The sequence below is a fragment of the Coregonus clupeaformis genome, chromosome 11 (assembly GCF_020615455.1).
Source record: "Coregonus clupeaformis isolate EN_2021a chromosome 11, ASM2061545v1, whole genome shotgun sequence".
Taxonomy (NCBI): Eukaryota; Metazoa; Chordata; class Actinopteri; order Salmoniformes; family Salmonidae; genus Coregonus; species Coregonus clupeaformis.
In genome coordinates this window covers 24329276-24356677 of record NC_059202.1, presented here as the reverse complement: position 1 = coordinate 24356677, position 27402 = coordinate 24329276, and the positions used below count along the sequence as shown (strand labels likewise).

The 27402-nt window shown below is 43.7% G+C and overlaps 1 protein-coding gene across 1 annotated transcript in view; it reads right to left on the bottom strand.

Annotated features, from left to right (window-relative positions):
• Nucleotides 1-1440: 1440 nt before the first annotated feature.
• The window catches only part of LOC121577418 (alpha-N-acetylgalactosaminide alpha-2,6-sialyltransferase 5-like), a 32813-nt gene continuing 6851 nt past the window's right edge, over nt 1441-27402 (bottom strand). The window contains exons 3-5 of the mRNA XM_045223489.1: nt 9095-9507; nt 5281-5388; nt 1441-2050 (exon numbers count right to left, since the gene is read on the bottom strand). Of these exons, the coding sequence (XP_045079424.1) occupies nt 1810-2050; nt 5281-5388; nt 9095-9507 (762 nt within the window). The 3' untranslated portion in view covers nt 1441-1809. The remainder of the gene's footprint in view (nt 2051-5280; nt 5389-9094; nt 9508-27402) is intronic.

Sequence of the window (27402 nt, the reverse complement as noted above, 5' to 3'; positions counted from 1 at the left end):
AGTCCAGGATCCAGTTGCAGAGGGAGGTGTTTAGTCCCAGGGTCCTTAGCTTAGTGATGAGCTTTGAAGGCACTATGGTGTTGAACGCTGAGCTGTAGTCAATGAATAGCATTCTCACATAGGTGTTCCACTTGTCCAGGTGGGAAAGGGCAGTGTGGAGTGCAATAGAGATTGCATCATCTGTGGATCTGTTGGGGCGGTATGCAAATTGGATCGGGTCTAGGGTTTCTGGGATAATGGTGTTGATGTGAGCCAGGACCAGCCTTTCAAAGCACTTCATGGCTACAGACGTGAGTGCTACGGGTCGGTAGTCATTTAGGCAGGTTATATTAGTGTTCTTGGGCACAGGAACTGCTTGAAACATGTTGGTATTACAGACTCAGTCAGGGACATGTTGAAAATGCCAGTGAAGACACTTGCCAGTTGGTCAGCGCATGCTCGGAGTAAACGTCCTGGTAATGTGTCTGGCCCTGTGGCCTTGTGAATGTTGACCTGCTTAAAAGTCTTACTCACATCGGCTACAGAGAGCGTGATCACAGTCATCCGGAACAGCTGATGCTCTCATGCATGCTTCAGTGTTGCTTGCCTCGAAGTGAGTATAGAAGTGATTTAGCTTGTCTGGTAGGCTCGTGTCACTGGGCAGCTCGCAGCTGTGCTTCCCTTTGTAGTCTGTAATAGTTTGCAAGCCCTGCCACATCCGATGAGCGTTGGAGCCGGTGTAGTACGATTCAATCTTAGTCCTGTATTGACTCTTTGCCTGTTTGATGGTTCGTCGGCGGGCTGTTACTTGAACTACTTGAGCATTTATTTGGGCTGCAATTTCTGAGGCTGGTAACTATAATTAACTTATCCTCTGCAGCAGAGGTAACTCTGGGTCTTCCATTCCTGTGGCGGTCCTCATGAGAGCCAGTTTCATCATAGCGCTTTATGGTTTTTGCGACTGCACTTGAAGAAACGTTCAAAGTTCTTGAAATGTTCCGTACTGACTGACCTTAATTTCTTAAAGTAATGATGGACTGTTGTTTCTTTTTGTTTCTCTTTGCTTATTTGAGCTGTTCTTGCCATAATATGGACTTGGTCTTTTACCAAATAGGGCTATCTTCTGTATACCCCCCTACCTTGTCACAACTGATTGGCTCAAACGCATTAAGAAGGAAAGAAATTCCACAAATTAACTTTTAACAAGACACACCTGTTAATTGAAATGCATTCAAAATCATTCCTCATGAAGCTGGTTGAGAGAATGCCGAAAAGAGTGTGCAAAGCTGTCATCAAGGCAAAGGGTTGCTATTTAAAGAATCTCAAATATAAAATATATTTTGATTTATTCAACACTTTTGTGGTTACTACATGATTCCATATGTGTTATTTAATAGTTTTGATATCTTCACTATTATTCTACAATGTAGAAAATAGTAAAAATAAAGAAAAACCCTTCAATGAGTAGGTGTTCTAAAACTTTTGACCGGTAGTGTACATTTCAGTCTTTGGGTAATATACAGTAACAAAATGCTATTGTTGAAACATCAAATAAATGGTTCTGGTATGAAACACCACACAAATGATCAACACAGTACTAAACACATTCTCGAAACAGATCCTCATGGGTGTACGCTGCCATTAAGAAAGCAGCTACCCACGTCCTTGAAGTGTACTTCTCCAGCAGCAGCTCGTACTGTTCCACTCCTTCCAGACACTCCCATATGGGACACAGGGAGAGGATGGTGAAAATCAGCATGTGGAGGCCAAACACACAGCCATGTCTTCCCCAGGTCCTGGGGACCTTTCTGTCTGTCTGTTTGTCTGATATCAGGAGACAGCTGGAGCAGGTGTGTGTGAGCTGCTTCCATTGAGAGTAGAGGACGGGCTCCAGTCTGGCTGGTAGAAGTGGATGTCATACTTCTGGGCCCAGTTGGCGAACACCGTTTTCTCCGTGATGAAGCGGTGGTGGCTGCCGTGCTGGTTGTGCTCGTGGGAGAGATACATCGAGCACTCGTCGGGCCCAGAGGGCTCATAGTAATGATACGGCACTGAGAGATGGGAGGGAGTCCTGTGAAAAGAGGATGAGAAGAGAGAGGGAGAAAGGGGGATATGAAGGGAGAAGTGGGGAGAAGTTTGAGGGAGGAAATGGAAGAGGGGGAAGACAGACAGTGAGAATGGGCAGGGGAGTGACGGAGAGATAGATTAACAGAGAGAAAGAGGGAGAGTGTGCGTGTGAGAGAGAGAGAGAGAGAGAGAGAGAGAGAGAGAGAGAGAGAGAGAGAGAGAGAGAGAGAGAGAGAGAGAGAGAGAGAGAGAGAGAGAGAGAGAGAGAGAGAGAGAGAGAGAGAGGGAGGGAGGGAGGGAGGGAGGGAGGGAGGGAGGGAGGGAGGGAGGGAGGGAGGGAGAGAGAGAGAGAGAGAGAGCGATAGAGAGAACGAGAGAGATGAGAGAGATATCATAAAAATATTTCTTAGCCATGAGAGCCCTGTGCTCATCAAAGCTAGTCCTATGATCCCTGTGATGATCCTGACAGTACTACACTCAGTAGGCTCAGGCCTCAGAGGGGAGTTTGAGCCAGCAGACAGAGGGGCGTTTGAGCCAGCATTAATCATTCACACAGCACAGACATTTGATATGGTCCCATGGACCTGCCTATGGATATCAGCTTAATATCTGGAGTTACTGTAATCTTCCATCAATCTACAGGCGGCAGGTTAGAGCTTTGGGCCAGTAACCAAAAGGTCACTGGTTTGAATACCCGAGCCGACAAGGTGAAACATCTGTCTGTGACCTTGAGCAAGGCACTTAAACCTCATTTGTTCCAGGGGTGCTGTACTACTATGGCTGACCCTGTAAAACAACACATTTCACTGCACCTATCCAGTGTATGTGACAATAAAAACATTTTTCTATGCAGTCAGGATATTCAGGACACAAGCATGTACATTGTATTTGCCAGAACATAACTATTCATAATAATAATAATAGTAATACTAGTGATAGTTGCCTATGGAATTTTCAGTAATTAATACTCAAATAATAAAAAAAAAAAATGCATTCATATACTGTATATTAGTACAGTGGCTTGCGAAAGTATTCACCCCCCTTGGCATTTTTCCTATTTTGTTGCCTTACAACCTGGAATTAAAATTGATTTTGGGGGGTTTGTATCATTTGATTTACACAACATGCCTACCACTTTGAAGATGCAAAATAATTTTTATTGTGGAACAAACAAAAAATAAGAAAAAGAAACAGCACTTGAGCGTGCATAACTATTCACCCCCCGCTGGTGTACAGCAATCTTTAAGTCAGTCCAATTTGTAAATCGCTCTGGATAAGAGCGTCTGCTAAATGACGTAAATGTAAATGTAAATAACACAGATTCTCAATTGGATTGAGGTCTGGGCTTTGACTAGGCCATTCCAAGACATTTAAATGTTTCCCCTTAAACCACTCGAGTGTTGTTTTAGCAGTATGCTTAGGGTCATTGTCCTGCTGGAAGGTGAACCTCCGTCCCAATCTCAAATCTCTGGAAGACTGAAATAGGTTTCCCTCAAGAATTTCCCTGTATTTAGCACCATCCATCATTCCTTCAATTCTGACCAGTTTCCCAGTCCCTGCTGATGAAAAACATCCCCACAGCATGATGCTGCCACCACCACGCTTCACTGTAGGAATGGTGTTCTCGGGGTGATGAGAGGTGTTGGGTTTGCGCCAGACATAGCGTTTTCCTTGATGGCCAAAAAGCTCAATTTTAGTCTCATCTGACCAGAGTACCTTCTTCCATATGTTTGGGGAGTCTCCCACATGCATTTTGGCGAACACCAAACGTTTTGCTTATTTTTTTCTTTAAGCAATGGCTTTTTTCTGGCCACTCTTCCGTAATGCCCAGCTCTGTGGAGTGTACGGCTTAAAGTGGTCCTATGGACAGATACTCCAATCTCCGCTGTGGAGCTTTGCAGCTCCTTCAGGGTTATCTTTGGTTTCTTTGTTGCCTCTCTGATTAATGCCCTCCTTGCCTGGTCTGTGAGTTTTGGTGGGCGGCCCTCTCTTGGCAGGTTTGTTGTGGTGCCATATTCTTTTCATTTTTAATAATGGATTTAATGGTGCTCCGTGGTATGTTCAAAGTTTCTGATATTTTTTTATAACCCAACCCTGATCTGTACTTCTCCACAACTTTGTCCCTGACCTGTTTGGAGAGCTCCTTGGTCTTCATGGTGCCGCTTGCTTGGTGGTGCCCCTTGCTTAGTGGTGTTGCAGACTCTGGGGCCTTTCAGAACAGGTGTATATATACTGAGATCATGTGACAGATCATGTGACATTTAGATTGCACACAGGTGGACTTTATTTAACTAATTATGTGACTTCCGAAGCTAATTGGTTGCACCAGATCTTATTTAGGGGCTTCATAGCAAAGAGGGTGAATACATATGCACGCACCACTTTTCAGTTATTTTTATTTTTTTATTTTTTTAAACAAGTAATTTTTTTCATTTCACTTCACCAATTTGGACTATTTTGTGTATGTCCATTACATGAAATCAAATACAAATACATTTAAATTACAGGTTGTAATGCAACAAAACAGGAAAAACGCGAACAGGGATGAATGTTTTTGCAAGGCACTGTATATAGTATATATATACATATATATAGTATTCATTTTTTATATCTGTGTCCATATTGTCCATGTGTTTCTAGTGGATAGACCATATTGTTCAAGAAAAATTGCCTAATTAATTTTAAAAAGCACAGTATCTAATCAACAATGTCATTATTTTCAATGAACTCTGCAACTCTTCCAACTATTGGCTTTTTTCACAACTGCCACCAGTTTGGCGCCAAAACATTTACAACAAAGACATAGTAAAATAAATAATAAAAATATAAAGGATATTTAATGCTGACATGCTTATATTAAACACCAATGGCATTCAATAAGTTGATGGTTTATATTTTGGATAATGTTTTACATCTTTGTCATTCAATTTTTTCAATTTAAATCATTTTATTTGATTATTTTATAAATGTTACATGTGATAAGTACACACAGAGGGCCAGAGATAATAACAGACACCTGTGATAATCTTAAGTACCCAAAAAGGCCACTAGAAGTCATCTGATAAAATAAAATTAAAAATTAAAAGTTACCAAAGTTCTGGTCGTTTTCTAGTAAACTTTGAAAGTTTCCAGTAATATACCCACCCTTTGCAACCCTAGTTGCCTATTAGTAATATATTAGTATAATTGGGGTAATAATCCCTGTCGGACAGCACTGTGCAGAACCCAACCCACCTGCAGAAGTCCGGAGACACCATGCCATAGACATTGACCCTGTCACAGAGTTCCAGGGCAATGGCCATTGTGAACCAGCCAGTGCTCAGCCACGAGTTAGAGGTCTTCCTGGATGAGAAGGTGAATGGAAACAAGACATGTTCAACAAAATGTATTAAATGGTAATCATGACAAAACATCCCTATGTGGTGCTCGCAGTGACATCCATTCTGGCCAAGGCCCTCAATTTATTGGTTAATTTTGAATACCATAAGTTTTCACACTGCCATATTTCTAATTTAAATGATTTTACATGAAATGGCGGTTTCAAGGCCAATAAACAGCCATCAAACCGGTGCCCCCTGTAATATGGAGCCCTCTCATCTACTGAGCCGTCAAGGCTAGTTTGTCGGGGCTGCATGGACCTGCCAGACCTGCCAGCCATACCAGCCCCTCGATGGGCACTGGGGGATATCCCAGCTGGCAGTGGTGCCACTCCTGTCTGGGCTCATCCTGTGTGCTATCTGCCAGATAGAGTGCCAGGGAGAGTGCCAGCCAGTGAGAGTCTGGTAGGACCTGTAATCAGTTTCTGCTCCCAGCTCTGACTCAGTGACATCATCTTGTGAGGCAGTGTGGCGCTTCTGTAACTTCCTGTCAACAGTTAATGAAGACACCAATTATCTTGTAGCATCGTAGCATATGTACCTGTCATGTAGCTGCTGGAGACACGGCTAATTTGGATTGCTAGTCGCTAATCTGTCAGCATCTATTAATGATTAGTACGTTGGGTTGGCTTCCTATGACATAAATGTTTAAGCGTCACTTACTGTAGGCTTGCTACCAAGCTTATGACGCTGTACCTGACTGACTGACTGGGATAACTGCAGTTTGCCAGAGGAGAGTTGAGCAGACATTGATATAGCACACATCCAACATACACAGCAACATTGTGTATTCACATTCATTGGAATTATTCAACTTTGATTGTGTTCAAAAGTGGGAACACAATTTTTTTTGTATGTCATCAATCCACACAAAATACTCTGTAATGTCAAAGTGGAAGAAATGTTTTTTTGTTTTTTGTTTTTGATTAATATAAATTAAATAACTAAAATATTGTCGTTGCATAAGTATTCAACTCTAAGTCTCTAAGCTGAGGTGATTAAACTGCTTGGAGTAACCCTGGATTGTAAACTGTCATGGTCAAAACATATTGATACAACAGTAGCTAAGATGGGGAGAAGTATGTCCATAATAAAGTGCTACTCTACCTTCTCAACAGCACTATCAACAAGGCAGGTCCTAAAGGCCCTAGTTTTGTCACACCTGGACTACTGTTCAGTCGTGTGGTCAGGTGCAACAAAAAAGGACTTATGAAAATTGCAATTGGCTCAGAACAGGGCAGCACGGCTGGCCCTTGGATGTACACAGAGAGCTAACATAATATGCATGTCGATCTCTCCTGGCTCAAAGTGGAGGAGAGATTGACTTCATCACTACTTGTGTTTATGAGAGGTGTTGACATGTTGGGTGCACTGAGCTGTCTGTTTGAGCTACTGGCGCACAGCTCGGTCACCCATGCATACCCCACAAGACATGCCACCAGAGGTCTCTTCACAGTCCCCAAGTCCAGAACAGACTATGGGAGGCGCACAGTACTACATAGAGTCATGACTACATGGAACTCTATTCCACATCAAGTAACTGATGAATGTAGTACAATTAGATTTAAAAAACGGATAAAAAAACATCTTATGGAACAGCGGGGACTGTGAAGCAACACAAACATAGGCGCAGACACATGCATACACACACACGATAACATGCGCACTATACACACATGTACACATGGATTTTTGTACTGTAGATATGTGGTAGTGGTGGAGTAGGGGCCTGAGGGCACACAGTGTGTTGTGAAATCTGTGAATGTATTGTAATGTTTTTAAAATTCTATGAACTGCCTTAATTTTGCTGGACCCCAGGAAGAGTAGCTGCTGCCTTGGCATCAGCTAATGGGGATCCATAATAAAGACAAATAAGCAATTTACACACCTGGCTTGTGCAATATTAGCCCAATACTACTTTTATAATTCTTCAAGCTCCGTCAAGATGTTGAGGATCATGGATAGACAGCAATTTTCAAGTCTTGCAATAGATTTTCAAGCAGATTTAAGTCAAAACTGTAACTTAGCCACTCAGAAACATTCACTGTCTTCTTGGTAAGCAACTCCAGTGATTATTTGGCCTTGTGTGTAGGTTATTGTCCTGCTGAAAGGTGAATGAATCTCCCAGTGTCCGTTGGAAAGCAGACTGAAGCAGGTTTTCCTTTAGGATTTTGTCTGTGCTTAGCTCCATCCCGTTTCTTTTTATCCTGAAAAATGCCACAGTATTTGCCAATGTCAAGCATACCCATACCATGATGCAGCCACCACCATGCTTGAAAATAAGGAGGCAGTTACTCAGTGATGTGTTGTATAGGATTTGCCCCAAACATAAGGCTTTGCATTTAGGCCAAAAAGTGTATTCCCTTTTTTCATTTTTTATTTTTTCAGTATTACTTTGGTGCCTTGTTGCACACAGGATGCATGTTTTGTAATATTTTTAATAAATATATTTGTATTCTTCTTTTCACGCTGTAATTTAAGTCATTATTGTGGAGTCGCTACAATGTTGTTGATCCATCCTCAGTTTTCTCCCATCAAAGCCATTTAACTCTGTAACCGTGGCCAATGGCCTCATGGAGCAGTTCATTCCTGTCCTGCTGCTCAGTTCAGAAGGACGACTGTATCTTTGTTGTGTCTGGTTGGTTTAATACATAATCCACAGCATAATTACTAACTTGACCATGCTTAAAGAGATATTCAATGTCTGATTTGTTATTGTTACCCATCTACCAATCACTGCCCTTCTATATGAGGCTTTTATGAATCTGTCAACCCCTATTATTTTACACAGAGTGAGTCCATGCAACTTATTATGTGATTTGTTAAGCCACATTTTACTCGTGAACTAATTTAGGCTGGCCTAAACAACCACTATATTTTAGATATCAAATTTGTATTATTAATAAAAATAAAAATAAGTTTTTTCTTCCACTTTGACATTACAGAGTATTTTGAGGAGAATATTAACGAAACGTTACAATTAAATCAATTGTAATCCCATTCGTAACAAAATAAAACGTGAAGAAATCCAAAGGTATGAATACTTTTGCAATGCACTGTAGCTGTTAACTTTTCACAACATTGTGTTCACAGTTGTGTCGAGGTAAAAACAGTCATTGTTGTTTCTTCTTCTACCTCTACCATTCACAACGTGATTCAGCCATGGTTTTTATTCGGGACAGTGTTATTGTACTTACAGATAGTCTCTCTAGCTGCATCGTGAGCTTCAATTGGACTCTCGTATCCCCTTGCTCTACACTACATCCTCTTGAGTCTTCAACATATATTCAGAGTGCTTTGAACTAAATCCCATTAATGATACTGTGAGTGGTCGGGTGGTTGTTGGGATTTCTTACTTAGTCTTTTGTTAAGAGCGTCAAAAATGCTCGACAGCAGCTTTTAAATTAGAATGTGTATGTGTATTAGAATATGTATGTGTATTAAAATGTGTTTTAGAATATGTATGTCTTTTAAATTGTGTATTAGAATATGTATGCTCAAGAGCACTGAAAACAATGCATTCGGCTTCCCTGGCTAATCTTGATTCAAGTCCTCAAACACAGTGACTGTATTCTTCAGAAGTCATCCTTGACCAGAATTGGACAGTCAGATTCACAAAGTCAAAACCCAATGATATTATTGACCCAAGGGTCAAAACGTCAAAATCCTACCTGTCTTTTCCCGTTTCATTTTTGAAGAGCTCGTCAAACTCCAGCATCTTGAGGTGGGAGATGACATAGACCTTGAGCTTGGGAAGCAGCTGGTTGACCAGACGCAGGTTGTTGAAGACACTGCCTTTGCCGTCGCGCCGCATGGAGCTGGTGGGTCCCCAGAACAGGAAGACCGAGTCCTGGTTGGCGTTGAGCAGCTCCTGCTGGCTCTGCAGCACCCTCTGCACGCTGGAGTGGGCGATGACGCGCAGGCTAGTGCGCCGGCCCACATCCTGATGGAAATTGTTTCCGTTCGGGGCATTGTTCATGCGGATGACGCACTCGGTGCGGTCGATTTCCTCCCCGCGGTTGCTGCCGGTAAGGTGGCCCGAGCTGGACACCAGGGCACAGCAGTTACAGTGCATCCTCAGAGGCTGGGGGGGGAAGGTCAATAGGTCAAAGACGGTATAGTACAGTGAGATCAGGGGTTACAGTGGCCATTAAACAACATAAAAAATGCATGCTTCCTTCTTTCCTTGCCCTGAAATTATGTAGCTAACAGCATTGGACAAGTGAAAGCACGGTACCCACCACATTGCAAATAAGGATGCATGTTTGAAGTTTTCAAACAGAATCTGCACTCTCTGGGGCCGAGCAAAGCCCAAAGGGTCTTCTACAGGAATCACACAATCCTTTATCATTCAATAGAATATGAGACCATATTCACCGAGGACATTTTGGCTGAGTATCTACCTATGCCTTTAACGAAATAAGTACAAGTGTTTAAAATTGAATGCAATCCTCCCTCTCTGTCATCGAGGTCAATGGACACATGGAGGAGTGAGATCCATGGCATCAGATTCAGATCTCCCTGCCAAGAGGAAAACTGTACTGTCCAAAATCCAACAGCACAATCAATACCTGCTACAGCACAGAGTACAAGGCCAGGCAAAACGGCATCCATCTCTAATAGTAAAAACCCTGAGACCCGCTCATGAATTATTCTAAGGCTTAATGCAGAGGCCCATTGGCATTCAGAGCTGTACTCTGGGCTTCCTGCTTGACTGGGGCCTGTGGGCCTTGTGCATACATTCATATACTGTATACATACAGGGGAGATTACCGACTTCACTGCCTCACTGCCTCCTGATCCCACTCTACTGTTTACACATTTCTTCCTATAATCTCTGTGATTCCACACATATTAATTACCAAGGGAAACTTAGAGGAAATGGAGATGGCCCTGAGCACGATGTGGGAAGTGTGTGTGAAGACACAGAAGATAATGAAGACAGAAGATAATGAAGACAGAAGATAATGAAGAAGAAAAAAGTCAGGAAGTTTGGGGCGGAGCTAGAAAGTTGGCTGTCAGAAGTATTACAATGTAAATGTACTTTTAATCCGTCTGTCTGCATATTTCAAGACATGTCATATGGGGGTGTAGTGAGATACCCAATGGGCTGGACGATTCTCTTCATCACAGTATGAAAATGTATTCACTAACTGTAAGTCGCTCTGGATAAGAGCGTCTGCTAAATGACTACAATGTAAAATGTAAATCACTCATCTTGAAAAAACTTATCCTAAAAAAGTGGAAATCAATGAATCCGCCATCATTAACACAATGGAAAAATGTAATGATTTATTATTTAAATATTTAAAAAGCATGGGCGACAGAGAAAAACAAATGGATACAATTTAAGGCCAAGTGGCAAACACTAATGCAGGTACTAGGGATGGGGGTGTGAGCATGCGGGTCTGGGTAGATGAGAATAAGTCATTGTTTGTGTGCGTCTGTAAATTGTTGTTCGTATGTATACGTTTGTATATCGAGTAAAAAAAGATAATGAATAAACCAAAACAAATAAAAAAAGATAATGAAATGCCTGCAGCCTGAGGTTGTCTTCTCCTTCCCGATGTGTCCGGATGAGTGATCCGGGTACTCCTATTATGGTAACATGCATCACAGGATGTGAATTTAAATTTCTAACTATAGCCTTTTTCCTAGAAATAGTGTGGATGTATCGTTCCTTTGTGCTAGCCAGACATCCTACATGTAGACAATAAATAATTACACGCCCAGCCACCTGATTATAGCCTACACAATCTCCTGCCGCGCTACAAAAATAACTCGGGAGGACATAATGTTTATATCTTCTTTCTTCTTTATGTCTGCAGATATGGAACACACTCCCCATGGCAAGACAAATCACTCTTCTTACTAATTCCTACTTAATGCAGTACAATGCAATACAAGAAAATGATGGCAGACGTGTAATTCATGTTGGTTTAGTTCCAGTATTTTCCCTGTCGGTAGGTCTTCATGCCTGTCACTTCTAATGAAGCGCAACAGTTTTTTACTGGTAGCTTGTTCTTTGTCTCTGATCTCTGCGGCTTTCTGAGGCTGTGTTGCTTTCTTTACCTGAACTGACTATGTTTGTCTGATATTTGGATTTGACATAATGGAATTGTTTTTATATTACATTAAGGAATATCAGGGCAGCAAATGCAGACATTGCCCAAGCAATGACGTTCAACTCTATTCATGTATCCTACTTGTGGCCTGGAGCATCAGGGGCTAAATTGTCTTTGACAGTCTGTGCCCAGAGCTTCTGTCAGCTCAATGATTCTACGTGGATATAGCAATGACTTATCAACTTAATTCTGAGGAAAAGGTTGAAACTGAGAATCCTTAAGAGGAGAAACCAAGGATTCTCAAACAACACTGTTGGCAACCGTGTGACCTGAGTCCTTTTCCCTGTACTACTAGTTTATCAGTAGTAGTCATCTTGTTATGGGCTAGGTTGAACTTATGTGTGTTACATATAGACGAATGGGACAGTAAAGAAGGAGTTTGTCTCTGTTGGGCAAGTATGTCTGCAAGGGTTGTATAAACATGTCTTGCACAAGTGGATAGAAGGCATCTGTCTGGGTTAGGACAAAGTCACGGTTGAGTTACTGTTCAGCAAGTTCTAGTTTCTGTACGAAACGGCAAGATTGCGGTCAACGTCGAAGTAAAAATAACAGGATGTAGAGAAATAAACAGAGCCATACAGCGCTTCCGGCCCACTCTACTGGCCCACTTTCCTTTATCAGACTTTGCATATGAAGAAAAGGAAGTGTAACTCAAGCAGGAGAAACAGAGCCATTCAGCCCACTTGCCTTTATGTGACTTTGCAATTCAGCTGAAGCATCCAGTTGGGGTAATAAATCTGGTTTTAGCTTTGACAGTCTCCGCCTGTACCTGATTACATTTTCATCATTTAACAGACGCTCTTATCCAGAGCGACTTCCCCCATGGAAATCGAAACCACAACCCTGGCGTTGCAAGCACCATGCTCTACCAACTGAGCTACACGGGACTATAATAGATTAGAACCTAACATCAGATTATTGAATCAAATCTTATTACATAGATTCATCAATATGGAAGTTACCTGATTGAAGTCTTGAAATTAAACAAAAATTAATAAGAATTGTGCGGATCGATGCATTTCCACATGTTCGTTTTAGATGTGTTACATTATGAACCAATTTCAATCACAGGAGGCTGATGGGGGGAGAACGGCTCATAATAATGGCCGGAACGGAGCAAATGGAATGGCATCAAACACCTAGAAGCTATGTGTTTGATGTATTTGATACCATTCCACCCATTACGCTCCAGTCATTAGAACGAGCCCGTTCTCCCTAATTAAGGTGCCACCAACCTATTGTGATTTCAATATGAGCACACCTACCTACAGTATGCAGTAGGAACTTGACTAATTTGACCGTCTGTCTCATCCATCATTCATAACAAGAAAATATTCCTATTCCACTCAAACTGTACGTCCCAAATGGCACCCTATTCCCTATATAGTGCACTACCTTTGGCCAGGTCTCACAGGGCTCTGTGTAGGGAATAGGGTGCCATTTGGGACACGGCCCCAGAGTTAGCATGGTAGTGGGACGTTGGCAGGTTCAGCCTTCATATAACTCTAATGTGGAGTAGATTAGATTAGCTGAGCTACAATAAATAGACCACAGAGCTCACAGCACAACATACAGTTACGAGTACAGCTCCAACCCAGTCAGTTACCAGCCACACAGCAACTGATCACTATCATGCTGCTTAGACTCTACCCAGGAAACCAGCATCGTAATTGCTTTGAGAACAACGCCATCCATTTAGCTTCTCTCATTATTTCTGTCTAGCTAGCTACCTCCTAGAATACTCATACACAGCACCGAAGGCGGACAGTAGCCTCGATTTCCAGTCTTGCAGTTCTGGTACATGTAATATTTCAGAAACAATGGTCTGACTTGTGAGACTAGGAGCACAGAGCCCTTCCTTTATGATGGATAGATACAGTAGGCCTCCACCTCAGGGGAAATGTCGGAGTTGAGGCATTTGATGGGCCGAGGGGAATCATGAGACACCACTGTGAGTGCTGTTGGCTGGTCTTTGTTGCCTCTACGTAGGCTTAAACACTGGTATATTATGATATATAAGGCCATTATGGGAAAATGATCTCTGTTAAATACCAGTTACGGTCTCACTCCTACTTACTTTTAACAGTTCCTAAAATCAGAACGGATCATGGCAAAAAGTGTTTTAGCTACTCTGCTCCGTGGTCTTGGAATTCTCTCCAGACCAGCTTGAAACTCCAGGATCTTGTTTCCTTGGAGGAGTTTAAAAGTTTGGTTGACTCGCATGTTGCTGAAGAATTTGATTGTCATTAGGACTTGATGCGGTGGTACATATGATAGATTTTTAAAAAATCTATGACGCTTATAAGTTTCTGTAATTGAAATGTATGTGTGTCTACATCAATTTTTTTTTTTTGGGGTGTGTCTATGTCTGTAATTTGTTACAGAATGTCTGATCTTTGTCTTAAACATTGTTCCCCCCATGCTGATGTCTTAGTTGGACCAGGTCTCTCTTGAAAAATAGATGTTTATCTCAATGACACTAACCTAAAAAAAAATAGTAGGTTATGTTTTTAGATCAGATTAAGAAAATTCTGAAAAATACCAATATTCAGAACCTGTGTAACAGAGGAGCCCGTTTGACTTTGAAGACAGGGAGGAAATCATATGGTGCTTTTCCATTCATTTGCTGTTGTGAAATATTGCTGGATCTACAAAACAGATGGCCTGGGACGTGGACTTCTCTCAACATAAAACCGCTTTTGAGGTTTGAAAACATCTGACAAACAAAATTGTTTTACTGTAGTGTCCCTTTAAGATGGATTGGCAATTGCTGACTCTTTTAAATGTTAATACAGTTGTTTCTTCTAACTAATGTAATACAGAAGGTTTGATCAGAGCACCAGCATTCTCATAGCTCCATTAACACTAGAAAAGCAGAGGCAGTCATTTTGACTGTATATGAATTAAAAATTCTAACGTTTAAGTCACGCCTCCCTCCGTTCTCAACTTTTCCTAAATAAGTCTCTTCAACACATGTATGTTGTTAGAATGCAAGAATTTGTGTTTTAAGCAGTTTTAAGAGGAGAAGTCATTTTTTCCACAGGAGTCAAATGCAGGTAAGACATTTTGATTTCTATACTGAACAAAAATATAAACACAACATGCAACAATTTTACAGATTTTAGAGTTACAGTTCATATAAGGAAATCAGTGAATTGAAATAAATAAATTAGGCCCTACTATGGATTTCACATGACTGGGAATACAGATACGCATCTGTTGGTCACAGATACCTTAAAAAATGGTAGGGGTATGGATCAGAAAACCAGTCACTATCTGGTGTGACCACAATTTGACTCATGCAGCGCGCCACATCTCCTTCGCATAGAGTTGATCAGCGTGTTGATTGTGGCCTGTTGAATGTTGTCCCACTCCTCTTCAATGGCTGTGCGAAGTTGATGGATAATGGCAGGAACTGGAACACGCTGTCGTCCACGTCGATCCAAAGCATCCCAAACATGCTCAATGGGTGACATGGCTGGTGAGTATGCAGGCCATGGAATAACTGGGACATTTTCAGCTTCCAGGAATTGGGTACAGATCCTTGCGACATGGGGCCGTGCATTATCATGCTGAAACATGAGGTTATGGCAGCGGATGAATGGCACGACAATGGGCCTCAGGATCTCATCACGGTATCTCTGTGCATTCAAATTGCCATCAATAAAATGCAATTGTGTTCATTGTCCGTAGCCATACACGTGGTCTGCGGGTGTGAGGCCGGTTTGACGTACTGCCAAATTCTCTAAAACAACGTGGAGGCAGCTTACGATAGAAAAATTAACATTACATTCTCTGGCAACAGCTCTGGTGGACATTCCTGCAGTCAGCCTGCCAATTGCACGCTCACTCAGCATTGTCTGTGGCATTGTGTTGTGTGTCAAAACTGCACATTTTAGAGTGGCCTTTTATTGTCCCCAGCACAAGGTGCACCTGTGTAATGATCATGCCTTTTAATCAGCTTCTTGATATGCCACACCTGTCAGGTGAATGGATTATCTTGACATAGGAGAAATAAGCTTTTTGTGCGTATGGAAAATTTTTGGGATCTTTTATTTCAGCTCACGAAACATGGGACCAACACTTTACATGTTGCATTTATATTTTTGTTCAGTGTATATAGTGTATATAGGGGGCGGCAGGTAGCTTAGTGGGTAAGAGCGTTGTGCCAGTAACCGAAAGGTCGCTGGTTCTAATCCCCGAGCCGACTAGGTGAAAAATCTGTCGATGTGCCTTTAAGGAAGGCACTTAACCCTAATTGCTCCTGTAAATCGCTCTGGATAAGAGCGTCTGCTAAATGACTCAAATGTAAATCAGAAAGAGCAGATTCAGAGGTTTCCAACACACTTACCGTTGTCAAATAACTCTCAAAATTAAAGAGATGAGCTCCATTTCGAAAATATACCTTTTTCCAAGAGTAACCACTGTTTGTTTGCGCTCCACACGTGAGCACGCAGCAGCAGATCACCTACAGTAACATAAACTAATGAAAATGCTATTGTGTTCTTGAAATACATAGTTTTTTGTATTGTTATGTTACCCAAGACCTTCATAAACACAACCAAATGATAATTTTTCCAATAGCATTATTACATTTATTTATTACTGTTAGAATGTTTCAATCAAAATGGCTGCTCATTGGCGCAATAAGGGGGGTAGTGAGGCCCGGCAGTTTAAGTGTTAATTACACAGAAAGTCCTCACCACAGTTTAAAACTCATTCATCTTTTCTCCCAGTGACACATTCAGACAGGACTCCCTAAACTTTCTCTGTTTCCTTAGGTGGTGGAATAACGGATCAAGATCAAGGTCTAAGGCACTGCATATCAGTGCTTGAGGCGTCACTACAGACCCCCTGGTTCCAGGCTGTATCACAACCGGCTGTGATTGGGAGTCCCATAGGGTGGCGCACAATTGGCCCAGTGTCGTCCGGGTTTGGCCGGTGTAGGCCGTCATTGTAAATAAGAATTTGTTCTTAACTGACTTGCCTGGTTAAATAAAAAATAAAATGAAAGTGCCCTGGTTCTCACTGGAACCTCAGAGGGGATAGTAAACTTCGGTGGACAAATCCTTGTTAAAGGCCCACTCTGTTATATTTATGATCATTTAAATGAATGATAAATACCACTGCAATTATATACACTACCGGTCAAAAGTTTTAGAACACCTACTCATTCAAGGGTTTTTCTTTATTTTTACTATTTTCTACATTGTAGAATAATAGTGAAGACATCAAAACTATGAAATAACACATATTGAATCATGTAGTAACCAAAAAAGTGTTAAACAATTCAAAATATATTTTATATTTGAGATTCTTCAAATAGCCACCCTTTGCCTTGATGACAGCTTTGCACACTCTTGGCATTCTCTCAACCAGCTTCATGAGGTAGTCACCTGGAATGCATTTCAATTAACAGGTGTGCCTTCTTAAAAGTTAATTTGTGGATTTTCTTTCCTTCTTAATGCGTTTGAGCCAATCAGTTGTGTTGTGACAAGGTAGGGGTGGTATACAGAAGATAGCCCTATTTGGTAAAAGACCAAGTCCATATTATGGCAAGAACAGCTCAATTAAGCAAAGAGAAACGACAGTCCATCATTACTTTAAGACATGCAGGTCAGTCAAAACGGAACATTTCAAGAACTTTGAACAATCAAGCGCTATGATAAAACTGGCTCTCATGAGGACCGCTACAGGAATGGAAGACCCAGAGTTACTTCTGCTGCAGAGGATAAGTTCATTAGAGTTACCAGCCTCAAAAATTGCAGCCCAAATAAATGCTTCACAGAGTTCAAGTAACAGACACATCTCAACATCAACTGTTCAGAGGAGACAGTGTGAATCCGGCCTTCATGGTTGAATTGCTGCAAAGAAACCACTCCTAAAGGACACCAATAGAAGAAGAGACTTGCTTGGGCCAAGAAACACGAGCAATGGACATTAGACCAGTGGAAATGTGTCCTTTGGTCTGGAGTCCAAAATTGAGATTTTTGGTTCCAACCGCCGTGTCTTTGTGAGACGCAGTGTGGGTGAACGGATGATCTCCGCATGTGTGGTTCCCACCGTAAAGCATGGAGGAGGAGGTGAAAGTCACCCAGTAAAATACTACTTGAGTAAAAGTCTAAAAGTATTTGGTTTTAAATATACTTAAGTATCAAAAGTAAAAGTATAAATCATTTCAAATTACTTATATTAAGCAAACTAGATGGATAGCCAGGGGCACTCTCCAACACTCAGTCATAACAAAGCATTTGTGTTTAGTGTGTCCGCCAGATCAGAGGCAGTAGGGATGACCAGGGATGTTCTCTTGATAAGTGCGTGAACTTGACCATTTTCCTGTCCTGCTAAGCATTCAAAATGTAACAAGTACTTTTGGGTGTCAGGGAAAATGTATGGAGTTTAAAGTACATTATTTTATTTTGGAATGTAGTGGAGTAAAAGTTGTCAACAATATAAATACTAAAGTACAGATACCCCAAAAACGACTTAAGTAGTACTTTAAAGTATTTTTACTTAAGTACTTTACACCATTGCTTGTGCACGTGATACTAAAACTTGAAACTTGAAACAAAAACTGCAGCTTTCCACTTAGATCCAAGATGGACAACACAGTTGCCTCTCACAAGATGATGATATTCATTGCTTCCCGTCAGCTTATCTCAAGGCTCTGATTGGTCTTGTCTATCTAGTGGTGCTCTTGGATTAATGAGGACTGGGATCCTTTTGAAAATGGTCTGTCAGTGAGGAGGAATTACAGCAGCAGCACAGCCAATGGGCTACGTGTGTTAATGACATCCAGAGGATGACGTCCAATAAGGTTAGCCGTGGTTCGGTTGAGCATTGATCTAGCTAGCCTCTGTCTAGGCCTATAGGTTATGTGGTCTAAGGCACAGTATCTCAGCGCTTGAGGCGTCACTACAGACCCCCTGATTCGATTCCAGGCTGTATCACAACCGGCCGTGATTGGGAGTACCATAGGGCGGCACACAATTGGCCCAGCATCGTCCGGGTTTGGCCGGTGTAGGCTGTCATTGTAAATAAGAATTTGTTCTTAACTGACTTGCCTAGTTAAATAAAGGTAAAAATAAAATAGGTTATGTGGTTAACCTTTTACTGCAGTGAGCTAAATCAGGGTCACAGAGCGATTCTTGGTAGTCTTAAACAAATCTACTTATAGACCTCACACACTATGACGAGTACTGAAGATACGAAGAGGAAGGAATCAACAATGTAACGGTTTACTTAACACTGAGCAAGAGCACAACAACGCGCGAGTACACAACATGACACTAACAATCACACACAACACAACACTGAACATTCCAGGGCTATATAGGGGTGGTGATGAGATTATGAGGTGCAGGTGCGCTGGAGGTGATTAGGGTGCGTTGGGTTTCGATTCCAGTGTTGCCGAGGTGGTGCGCTCAGATCGGTGGCTCAGTAGACCGGCGAATCAGAGCGCCGGAGGGGAGCAACGGGAGGAGACGTGACACACACATGGTTATGGGCTTAAAAAAGAAGACACCTGTACCATGTCAGATATAGAGTTGAAATGGATTCAGTTTTGAGTTTGCATCCCAATATTACACTTTATATACATCACAGAAGACTGAAATATAACAAAACTGTTTGACATACTGTAGAAACACTGGATTTTCATCGGGTTTTTAAAAATAATCTTTATTAATTAAGAAATTATGAAAAATATTAATAGCATTCCACCCCTGAGGCCAAAGAGGGCGATTTTGATATGTTAGGCAGGAATGCACTGATTCTCTTTGTTAGGAATTTTACAGGTACTACTTTTTGAAGGGGTTTCTGGAGCTTTTGTCTGGTGTTCTATATAACTGGTATTTGTAAAGGGCATCATTGAGAGGGAGTCTCAAAAATAAGTTCTGCACTTTTGATTTTCTTTGGTTATCTACATGTTCCTGTCTAGTTCCGATGATTACTGCATCAAAAAGGAAGGCATTAAAATTAAAGTTGTGGATTGCAGCACTGGAATAATGAGTCATGAACACACACACACGCACACACACATTAACACTGACTCACAAAGACATACACATGTTAGCAGGGAGATTTACAGAAAAGACAGGTTTCGTGATTAACATGTGTAAAGGCCAGTGCTCTTTAAAGGTCAACATCTCTTTAACAGGAACAGGCAAAGCAACAGAGGGGTGGTGGAGGGAGAGGGGGTTGAGAGGAATAGGGGAGGAGAGGGGGAGAGGGAGGAGAGGAAGAGAGGGAGGAGAGGGTAGTGAGAGGGGTAGGGGAGGAGATGGGGAGAGAAGGGTGAGCGGGGTAGGGGAGGAGAGGGTAGTGAGAGAGGTAGGGGAGGAGATGGGGAGAGAAGGTGAGAGGGGTAGGGGAGGAGAGGGAGCGAAGGAGGAGAGGAAGAGAGGGAGGAGAGGGAGGAGAGGGGGAGAGGGAGGAGAGGAGAGGGGTAGGGGAGGAGCGGGGGAGAGGGAGGAGAGGAGAGGAGAGGGGGAGTGGGAGGAGAGGGAGGAGAGTGAGGAGAGGAGAAGAGGGAGGAGAGGAGAAGAGGGAGGAGATGAGGAGAGGGATGAGAGGAGGAGAGGGAGGAGAGGGAGGACAGGGGGAGAGGGAGGAGAGGAGGAGAGGGAGGAGAGGAGGAGAGGGAGGAGAAGGAGGAGAGGGAGGAGAGGGGGAGAGGGAGGAGAGGGAGGAGAGGGGGAGAGGGAAGAGAGGGAGGAGAGGGAGGAGAGGAGGAGAGGGGGATAGGGAGGAGAGGAGGAGAGGGAGGAGAGGGGGGAGAGGGGGGAGATGGAGGAGAGGGGGGAGAGGGAGGAGAGGGGGTAGGGGAGGAGAGGAGGAGAGGAGGAGAGGGAGGAAAGGGGGCGAGGGAGGAGAGGAGGAGAGGGAGGAGAGGAGGAGAGGGGGGAGATGGAGGAGAGGGAGGAGAGGAGGAGAGGGAGGAGAGGGAGGAGAGGGGGAGAGGGAGGAGAGGGAGGAGAGGGGGAGAGGGAGGAGAGGAGGGGAGGGAGGAGAGGAGGAGAGGGAAGAGAGGGGTAGGGGAGGAGAGGGGGAGAGGGAGGAGATGGAAGAGAGGTAAGAGAGGAGGAGAGGGGGAGATGGAGGAGAGGGAGGAGAGGAGGAGAGGGAGGAGAGGGGGAGAGGGAGGAGAGGGAGGAGAGGAGGGAGGGAGGAGAGGGGGTAGGGGAGGAGAGGAGAGGGGGAGAGGGAAGAGATGGAGGAGAGGGGGAGAGGGAGGAGAGGATGAGAGGGGGATAGGGAGGAGAGGAGGAGAGGGAGAGGAGGAGAGGGGGAGATGGAGGAGAGGGAGGAGAGGGAGGAGAGGAGGAGAGGGAGGAGAAGAGGAGAGGGAGGAGAGGGGGAGAGGGAGGAGAGGGAGGAGAGGAGGAGCGGAGGAGAGGGAGGAGAGGAGGAGAGGGGGAGATGGAGGAGAGGGAGGAGAGGAGGAGAGGGAGGAGAGGGGTAGGGGAGGAGAGGGGGAGAGGGAGGAGATGGAGGAGAGGAAAGAGAGGAGGAGAGGGAGGAGAGGAGGAGAGGGGGAGAGGGAGGAGATGGAGGAGAGGAAAGAGAGGAGGAGAGGGAGGAGAGGAGGAGAGGGAGGAGAGGGAGAGAGGGAGGAGAGGAGGAGAGGGGGAGAGGGAGGAGAGGGAGGAGAGGGAGGAGAGGAGGGGAGGGAGGAGAGGAGGAGAGGGAGGAGAGGGAGGAGGGGGGGGGAGGAGAGGAGGAGAGGGGTAGGGGAGGAGAGGGGGAGAGGGAGGAGATGGAGGAGAGGAAAGAGAGGAGAGAGAAGAGGTGAGTCAGAGGATGGAACTGCAGTGTTGTCACTAAATGTATCTAGTCTACCGTGTGTGTGTGTGTGTGTGTGTGTGTGTGTGTGTGTGTGTGTGTGTGTGTGTGTGTGTGTGTGTGTGTGTGTGTGTGTGTGTGTGTGTGTGTGTGTGTGTCTGTGTGTGTGTGTGTGTGTGTGTGTGTGTGTGTCTGTGTGTGCATGCGTGCGTGCTTGTTTGTGTGATACTCTGCAGCTGTAATCAGATTGTCAATGGTGAGAAAGCAAGAGGGAGGGATATTCTCAGAAAAGAAGGCACTGTGGCAGTGGAGGAGAATGACAGACACAAACAGACAGAACAAGGAGAAAATAACACAATGGGCGGAGCGTCGATTCATTCTAAATTCAGATTAAGTAGATCTAAGATCAAACACTAAATTACTAACTGTGTTACTGTATTTACTTGTATGCTAACTTTATCGGCACTGTTTAAACTACTGTTATAAATTAGTACTACTAAAATACTGAAAGCAACGCCACCAACATCTACAGCTAGGTTCTGTGTGCCCCAGTTCTAAAATGCCCCCCTGAATTTGCTACAGTTATTAATTATTGGTTGCAACCGAAAGAATGGGAATTCGGCACCTCCAATGTAAATCACTCATTACTGCCACACACAGGTGGGAGGTCTACAACAGCTCAAACCTTGGAGATGCAGAATAGGCATGTTTTTGTTTGCTTGTAAATTTGTATTTAGACCTTTTTTGGTAGTACATACCGGCCGTAACGGGAGTAAATGAAGATAGTTGCTCATCGAAACTCCATATTTGGTGAGTAACAAACATATTTTGACATTATAAAGCTTGCAGAGCTGTCTATTGGAAGTTTGAATCGGAGCTTCCTGGGTGTTATACTCATCGTCTAAATCTCTAATGCACAGATAGTGGGGCAGGAACTGTGTATCTTGTTTGTCATCACAGTAGTAATACACTTGTGTGGTAGGTAGGAGGTATAGAGGAATAACCTCGCCCATTATTCATCATCATTAAAGGAAAACTCCACCCAAAAACTATATTTTGGTATTTGTTTCATTAGTCCATTGTTGACATAGTCCCAAAATGTTTTGCTTGTTAGCAATCAAGTTTTCAAGATATGTAACTTTCAAAAAACAGAAAACATACCCGTATGATGCATATTGCACGATATGACGCAAAACGCAGCATCATATGATGCAAAATGAAAACTTGATTGCTGACAAGCAAAACATTTTGGAACTATGTCAACAATGTACTAATGAAACAAATACCAATTTTCCATGAATGTGTGGCCTTTCTCAGCCTCCAGGATCAGACGTAAAGAAGCTAGAGCTCACACCATCACCACTACCACTACCAACACCACCACCCAGCTCACACCATCACCACTACCACTACCAACACCACCACCCAGCTCACACCATCACCACTACCACTACCAACACCACCACCCAGCTCACGGATCCACTACCACTACCAACACCACCACCCAGCTCACACCATCACCACTACCACTACCAACACCACCACCCAGCTCACGGATCCACAATCACCACCCAGCGCACAGATCCACCACCACCCAGCTCACAAATCCACAACCACCACCACCCAGCTCACAGATCCACAACCACCACCACCACCACCCAGCTCACAGATCCACTACCACCCAGCTCACAGATCCACCACCACCCAGCTCACAGATCCACTACCACCCAGCTCACAGATCCACCACCACCCAGCTCACAGATCCACCACCACCCAGCTCACAGATCCACCACCACCCAGCTCACAGATCCACCACCACCCAGCTCAGTGGAATGAAAGAAGGTTTTAGGAGTCATAAATACTGTAGAACTCTGTCCTCAGGTTGATAGAGATCTCTCATGCAGCTGGGGCTTTATTGGGGTGAGTTGTGGGGAGCTGTACACCACACGCGTGTGTATGTGTGTGATCAAGAAGCCCTGCAGCATAAGCCGATTCCAACTGTCTCTGGGATGGTCTGGAAATTTATACCAGACTCAAAGGCTCTGAGTCCAGAGAGTGATTTATACCAGACTCAAAGGCTCTGAGTCCAGAGAGTGATTGAAGCCAGGCTCAAAGTCTCTGAGTCCAGATAATGATTGATACCAGGCTCAAAGGCTCTGAGTCCAGATAGTAATTTTCTGGAGCTAATGGAAGCTACAGTACAGAGCTAAAGTTGATGAGCAGACTCCGAGATAAGGCAGTTCGCGATTGATCAAGTACAGTATACATCAAGCAGCTATACTGCCAGCTGTCAATAGGATAGTAGGGGACGACAAATGGGAAGATTTTTCAATTCATAATGAGTACAGATGTAGGATCTTAATATGATCACCCTGTTGCAGGAGAACTTTCCTTCAAATGTAAAACCTGTAGTGTATTTGAGATATAAAAAAGGCTTCTGAAGTTTGTAATTTCCACTTTGAAATTTCAGACTTGATTTTCCCTTATGAAAAATTTATCAACCCCTACAAAAATGTACATGAAATATAATCCACATAATAATTCACATTTCCTATTGCTGCAGGATTATTTTCCTGCTGTAGCAAACTGGCTCAAGTGAGGATCCTACATGTGTATCAAACACAATATCATGAGATGGGGAGAATAGGAACTACAACTAGATGTGCTGTCTTTTCTTGGATTTGGACCAAATAGGACACAAAGTAAAGGCTTCTTTATGTCCTGTTTAGTCCAAGTTACTAAATTCCTTCATCATCACATTCTGGCTGGGAGTGGACTTTAAATTGCTGCTGATTCTCTGGAAAAGTTTGGGAAGCTGGACTTAGTTGTGCTGGACATGAACAGTACAATAGCTGCCGAAACTCTCTGAAGCTTGTAACCATTCAACTGTGAACAGAACAGCTCCAGACACAGCTCCTGATTTTATCCTGTTCTCAACTTCTGTCCTTTGTAGCCTCTCCTTGTCCGGCGCCACCTGAGAGACGCAGTGTCCTTTCACGGTGCTGTGGCTCACTGCTCCCATATCACTCCCACCCTGAGGGAGCCAGGAAGGCAGGCAGAGGAGCCCTGTCTTTTCTGCATTCAGATACACTATACATTATATACAAAGGTATGTGGACACGCCTTCAAATGAGTGGATTCGGCTATTTCAGCCACACCTGTTGCTGAGAGGTTAATAAAATTGAGCACACGGCCATGCAATCTCCATAGACAAACATTGGCAGGAGAATGGCAGCTATACTGCCAGCTGTCAATAGGATGGCAGGGGACAACAAATGGGAAGATTTTTCAATACATAATGAGTACAGATGTAGGATCTTAATATGATCACCCTGTTGCAGGAGAACTTTCCTTCAAATGTAAAACCTGTAGTGTATTTGAGATATAAAAAAGGCTTCTGAAGTTTGTAATTTCCACTTTGAAATTTCAGACTTGATTTTCCCTTATGAAAAATGTATCAACCCCTACAAAAATGTACATGAAATATAATCCACATAATAATTCACATTTCCTATTGCTGCAGGATTATTTTCCTGCTGTAGCAAACTGGCTCAAGTGAGGATCCTACATGTGTATCAAACACAATATCATGAGATGGGGAGAATGGGAACTACAACTAGATGTGCTGTCTTTTCTTGGATTTGGACCAAATAGGACACAAAGTAAAGGCTTATTTCTGTCCTGTTTAGTCCAAGTTACTAAATTCCTTCATCATCACATTCTGGCTGGGAGTGGACTTTAAATTGCTGCTGATTCTCTGGAAAAGTTTGGGAAGCTGGACTTGACATGACATTTACATTACATTTACGTCATTTAGCAGACGCTCTTATCCAGAGCGACTTACAAATTAGTGCATTCACCTTATGATAGCCAGTGGGACAACCACTTTACAATTTTTTTTAAAATTATTATCAAATGTTTTAATTTTTTGAGTATATTTTAAAATTTCATTTGTTTTATATATCTTTTTTTTATTTCTTTTTTTTTTATATGTGTTTTTTTTTACACATTATTATTATACATTGTTTTAATTATTATAATAATAATTTTTTTATAGCCTATCAGCCTTTTTATACTTTTATACTATCCCAGGTATTCCTTAAAGAGGTGGGGTTTCAAGTGTCTCCGGAAGGTGGTCAGTGACTCCGCTGTCCTGGCGTTGTGAGGGAGCTTGTTCCACCATTGGGGTGCCAGAGCAGCGAACAGTTTTGACTGGGCTGAGCGGGAACTGTGCTTCCGCAGAGGTAGGGGGACCAGCAGGCCAGAGGTGGAAGAACGCAATGCCCTCGATTGGGTGTAGGGACTGATCAGAGCCTGAAGGTAAGGAGGTGCCGTTCCCCTCACAGCTCCGTAGGCAAGCACCATGGTCTTGTAGCAGATGCAAGCTTCAACTGGAAGCCAGTGGAGTGAGCGGAGGAGCGGGGTGACGTGAGAGAACTTGGGAAGGTTGAACACCAGACGGGCTGAGTTGTAGGGGTTTAATGGCACAGGCAGGGAGCCCAGCCAACAGCGAGTTGCAGTAATCCAGACGGGAGATGACAAGTGCCTGGATTAGGACCTGTGCCGCTTCCTGTGTAAGGTAGGGTCGTACTCTTCGAATGTTGTAGAGCATGAACCTACAGGATCGGGTCACCGCTTTGATGTTAGCGGAGAACGACAGGGTGTTGTCCAGGGTCACGCCAAGGTTCTTTGCACTCTGGGAGGAGGACACAACGGAGTTGTCAACCGTGATGGCGAGATCATGGAGCGGGCAGTCCTTCCCCGGGAGGAAGAGCAGCTCCGTCTTGCCGAGGTTCAGCTTGAGGTGGTGAACCGACATCCACACTGATATGTCTGCCAGACATGCAGAGATGCGATTCGCCACCTGGTTATCAGAAGGGGGAAAGGAGCAGATTAATTGTGTGTCGTCTGCATAGCAATGATAGGAGAGACCATGTGAGGATATGACAGAGCCAAGTGACTTGGTGTATAGAGAGAATAGGAGAGGGCCTAGAACTGAGCCCTGGGGGACACCAGTGGTGAGAGCACGTGGTGCGGAGACAGATTCTCGCCACGCCACCTGGTAGGAGCGACCTGTCAGGTAGGACGCAATCCAAGAGTGAGCCGCGCCGGAGATGCCCAACTTGGAGAGGGTGGAGAGGAGGATCTGATGGTTCACAGTATCAAAGGCAGCAGATAGGTGTAGAAGGATGAGAGCAGAGGAGAGAGAGTTAGCTTTAGCAGTGCGGAGAGCCTCCGTGACACAGAGAAGAGCAGTCTCAGTTGAATGACCAGTCTTGAAACCTGACTGGTTTGGATCAAGAAGGTCATTCAGAGAGAGATAGCAGGAGAGTTGGCTATAGTAGGCACGCTCAAGAGTTTTGGAGAGAAAAGAAAGAAGGGATACTGGTCTGTAGTTGTTGACATAGTTGTGCAGGACATGAACAGTACAATAGCTGCCGAAACTCTCTGAAGCTTGTAACCATTCAACTGTGAACAGAACAGCTCCAGACACAGCTCCTGATTTTATCCTGTTCTCAACTTCTGTCCTTTGTAGCCTCTCCTTGTCCGGCGCCACCTGAGAGACGCAGTGTCCTTTCACGGTGCTGTGGCTCACTGCTCCCATATCACTCCCACCCTGAGGGAGCCAGGAAGGCATTCTGATACACTATACAGTATATACAAAGGTATGTGGACATGCCTTCAAATGAGTGGATTCGGCTATTTCAGCCACACCTGTTGCTGAGAGGTTAATACAATTGAGCACACGGCCATGCAATCTCCATAGACAAACATTGGCAGTAGAATGTCCTTACTGAAGAGCTCAGTGACTTTCAACGTGGCACCGTCATAGGATGCCACCTTTCCAAACAAGTCAGTACGTCAAATTTCTGCCCTGCTAGAGCTGCCCCGGTCAACTGTAAGTGCTGTTATTGTGAAGTGGAAACATCTAGGAGAAACAACGGCTCAAAGTGGTAGGAAGTGGCCGCGAAGTGGTAGGCCACACAAGCACACAGAACGGGACCGCCGAGTTCTGAAGTGCGTATCGCGAAACAATTGTGTGTCCTCAGTTGCAACACTCACTACCGAGT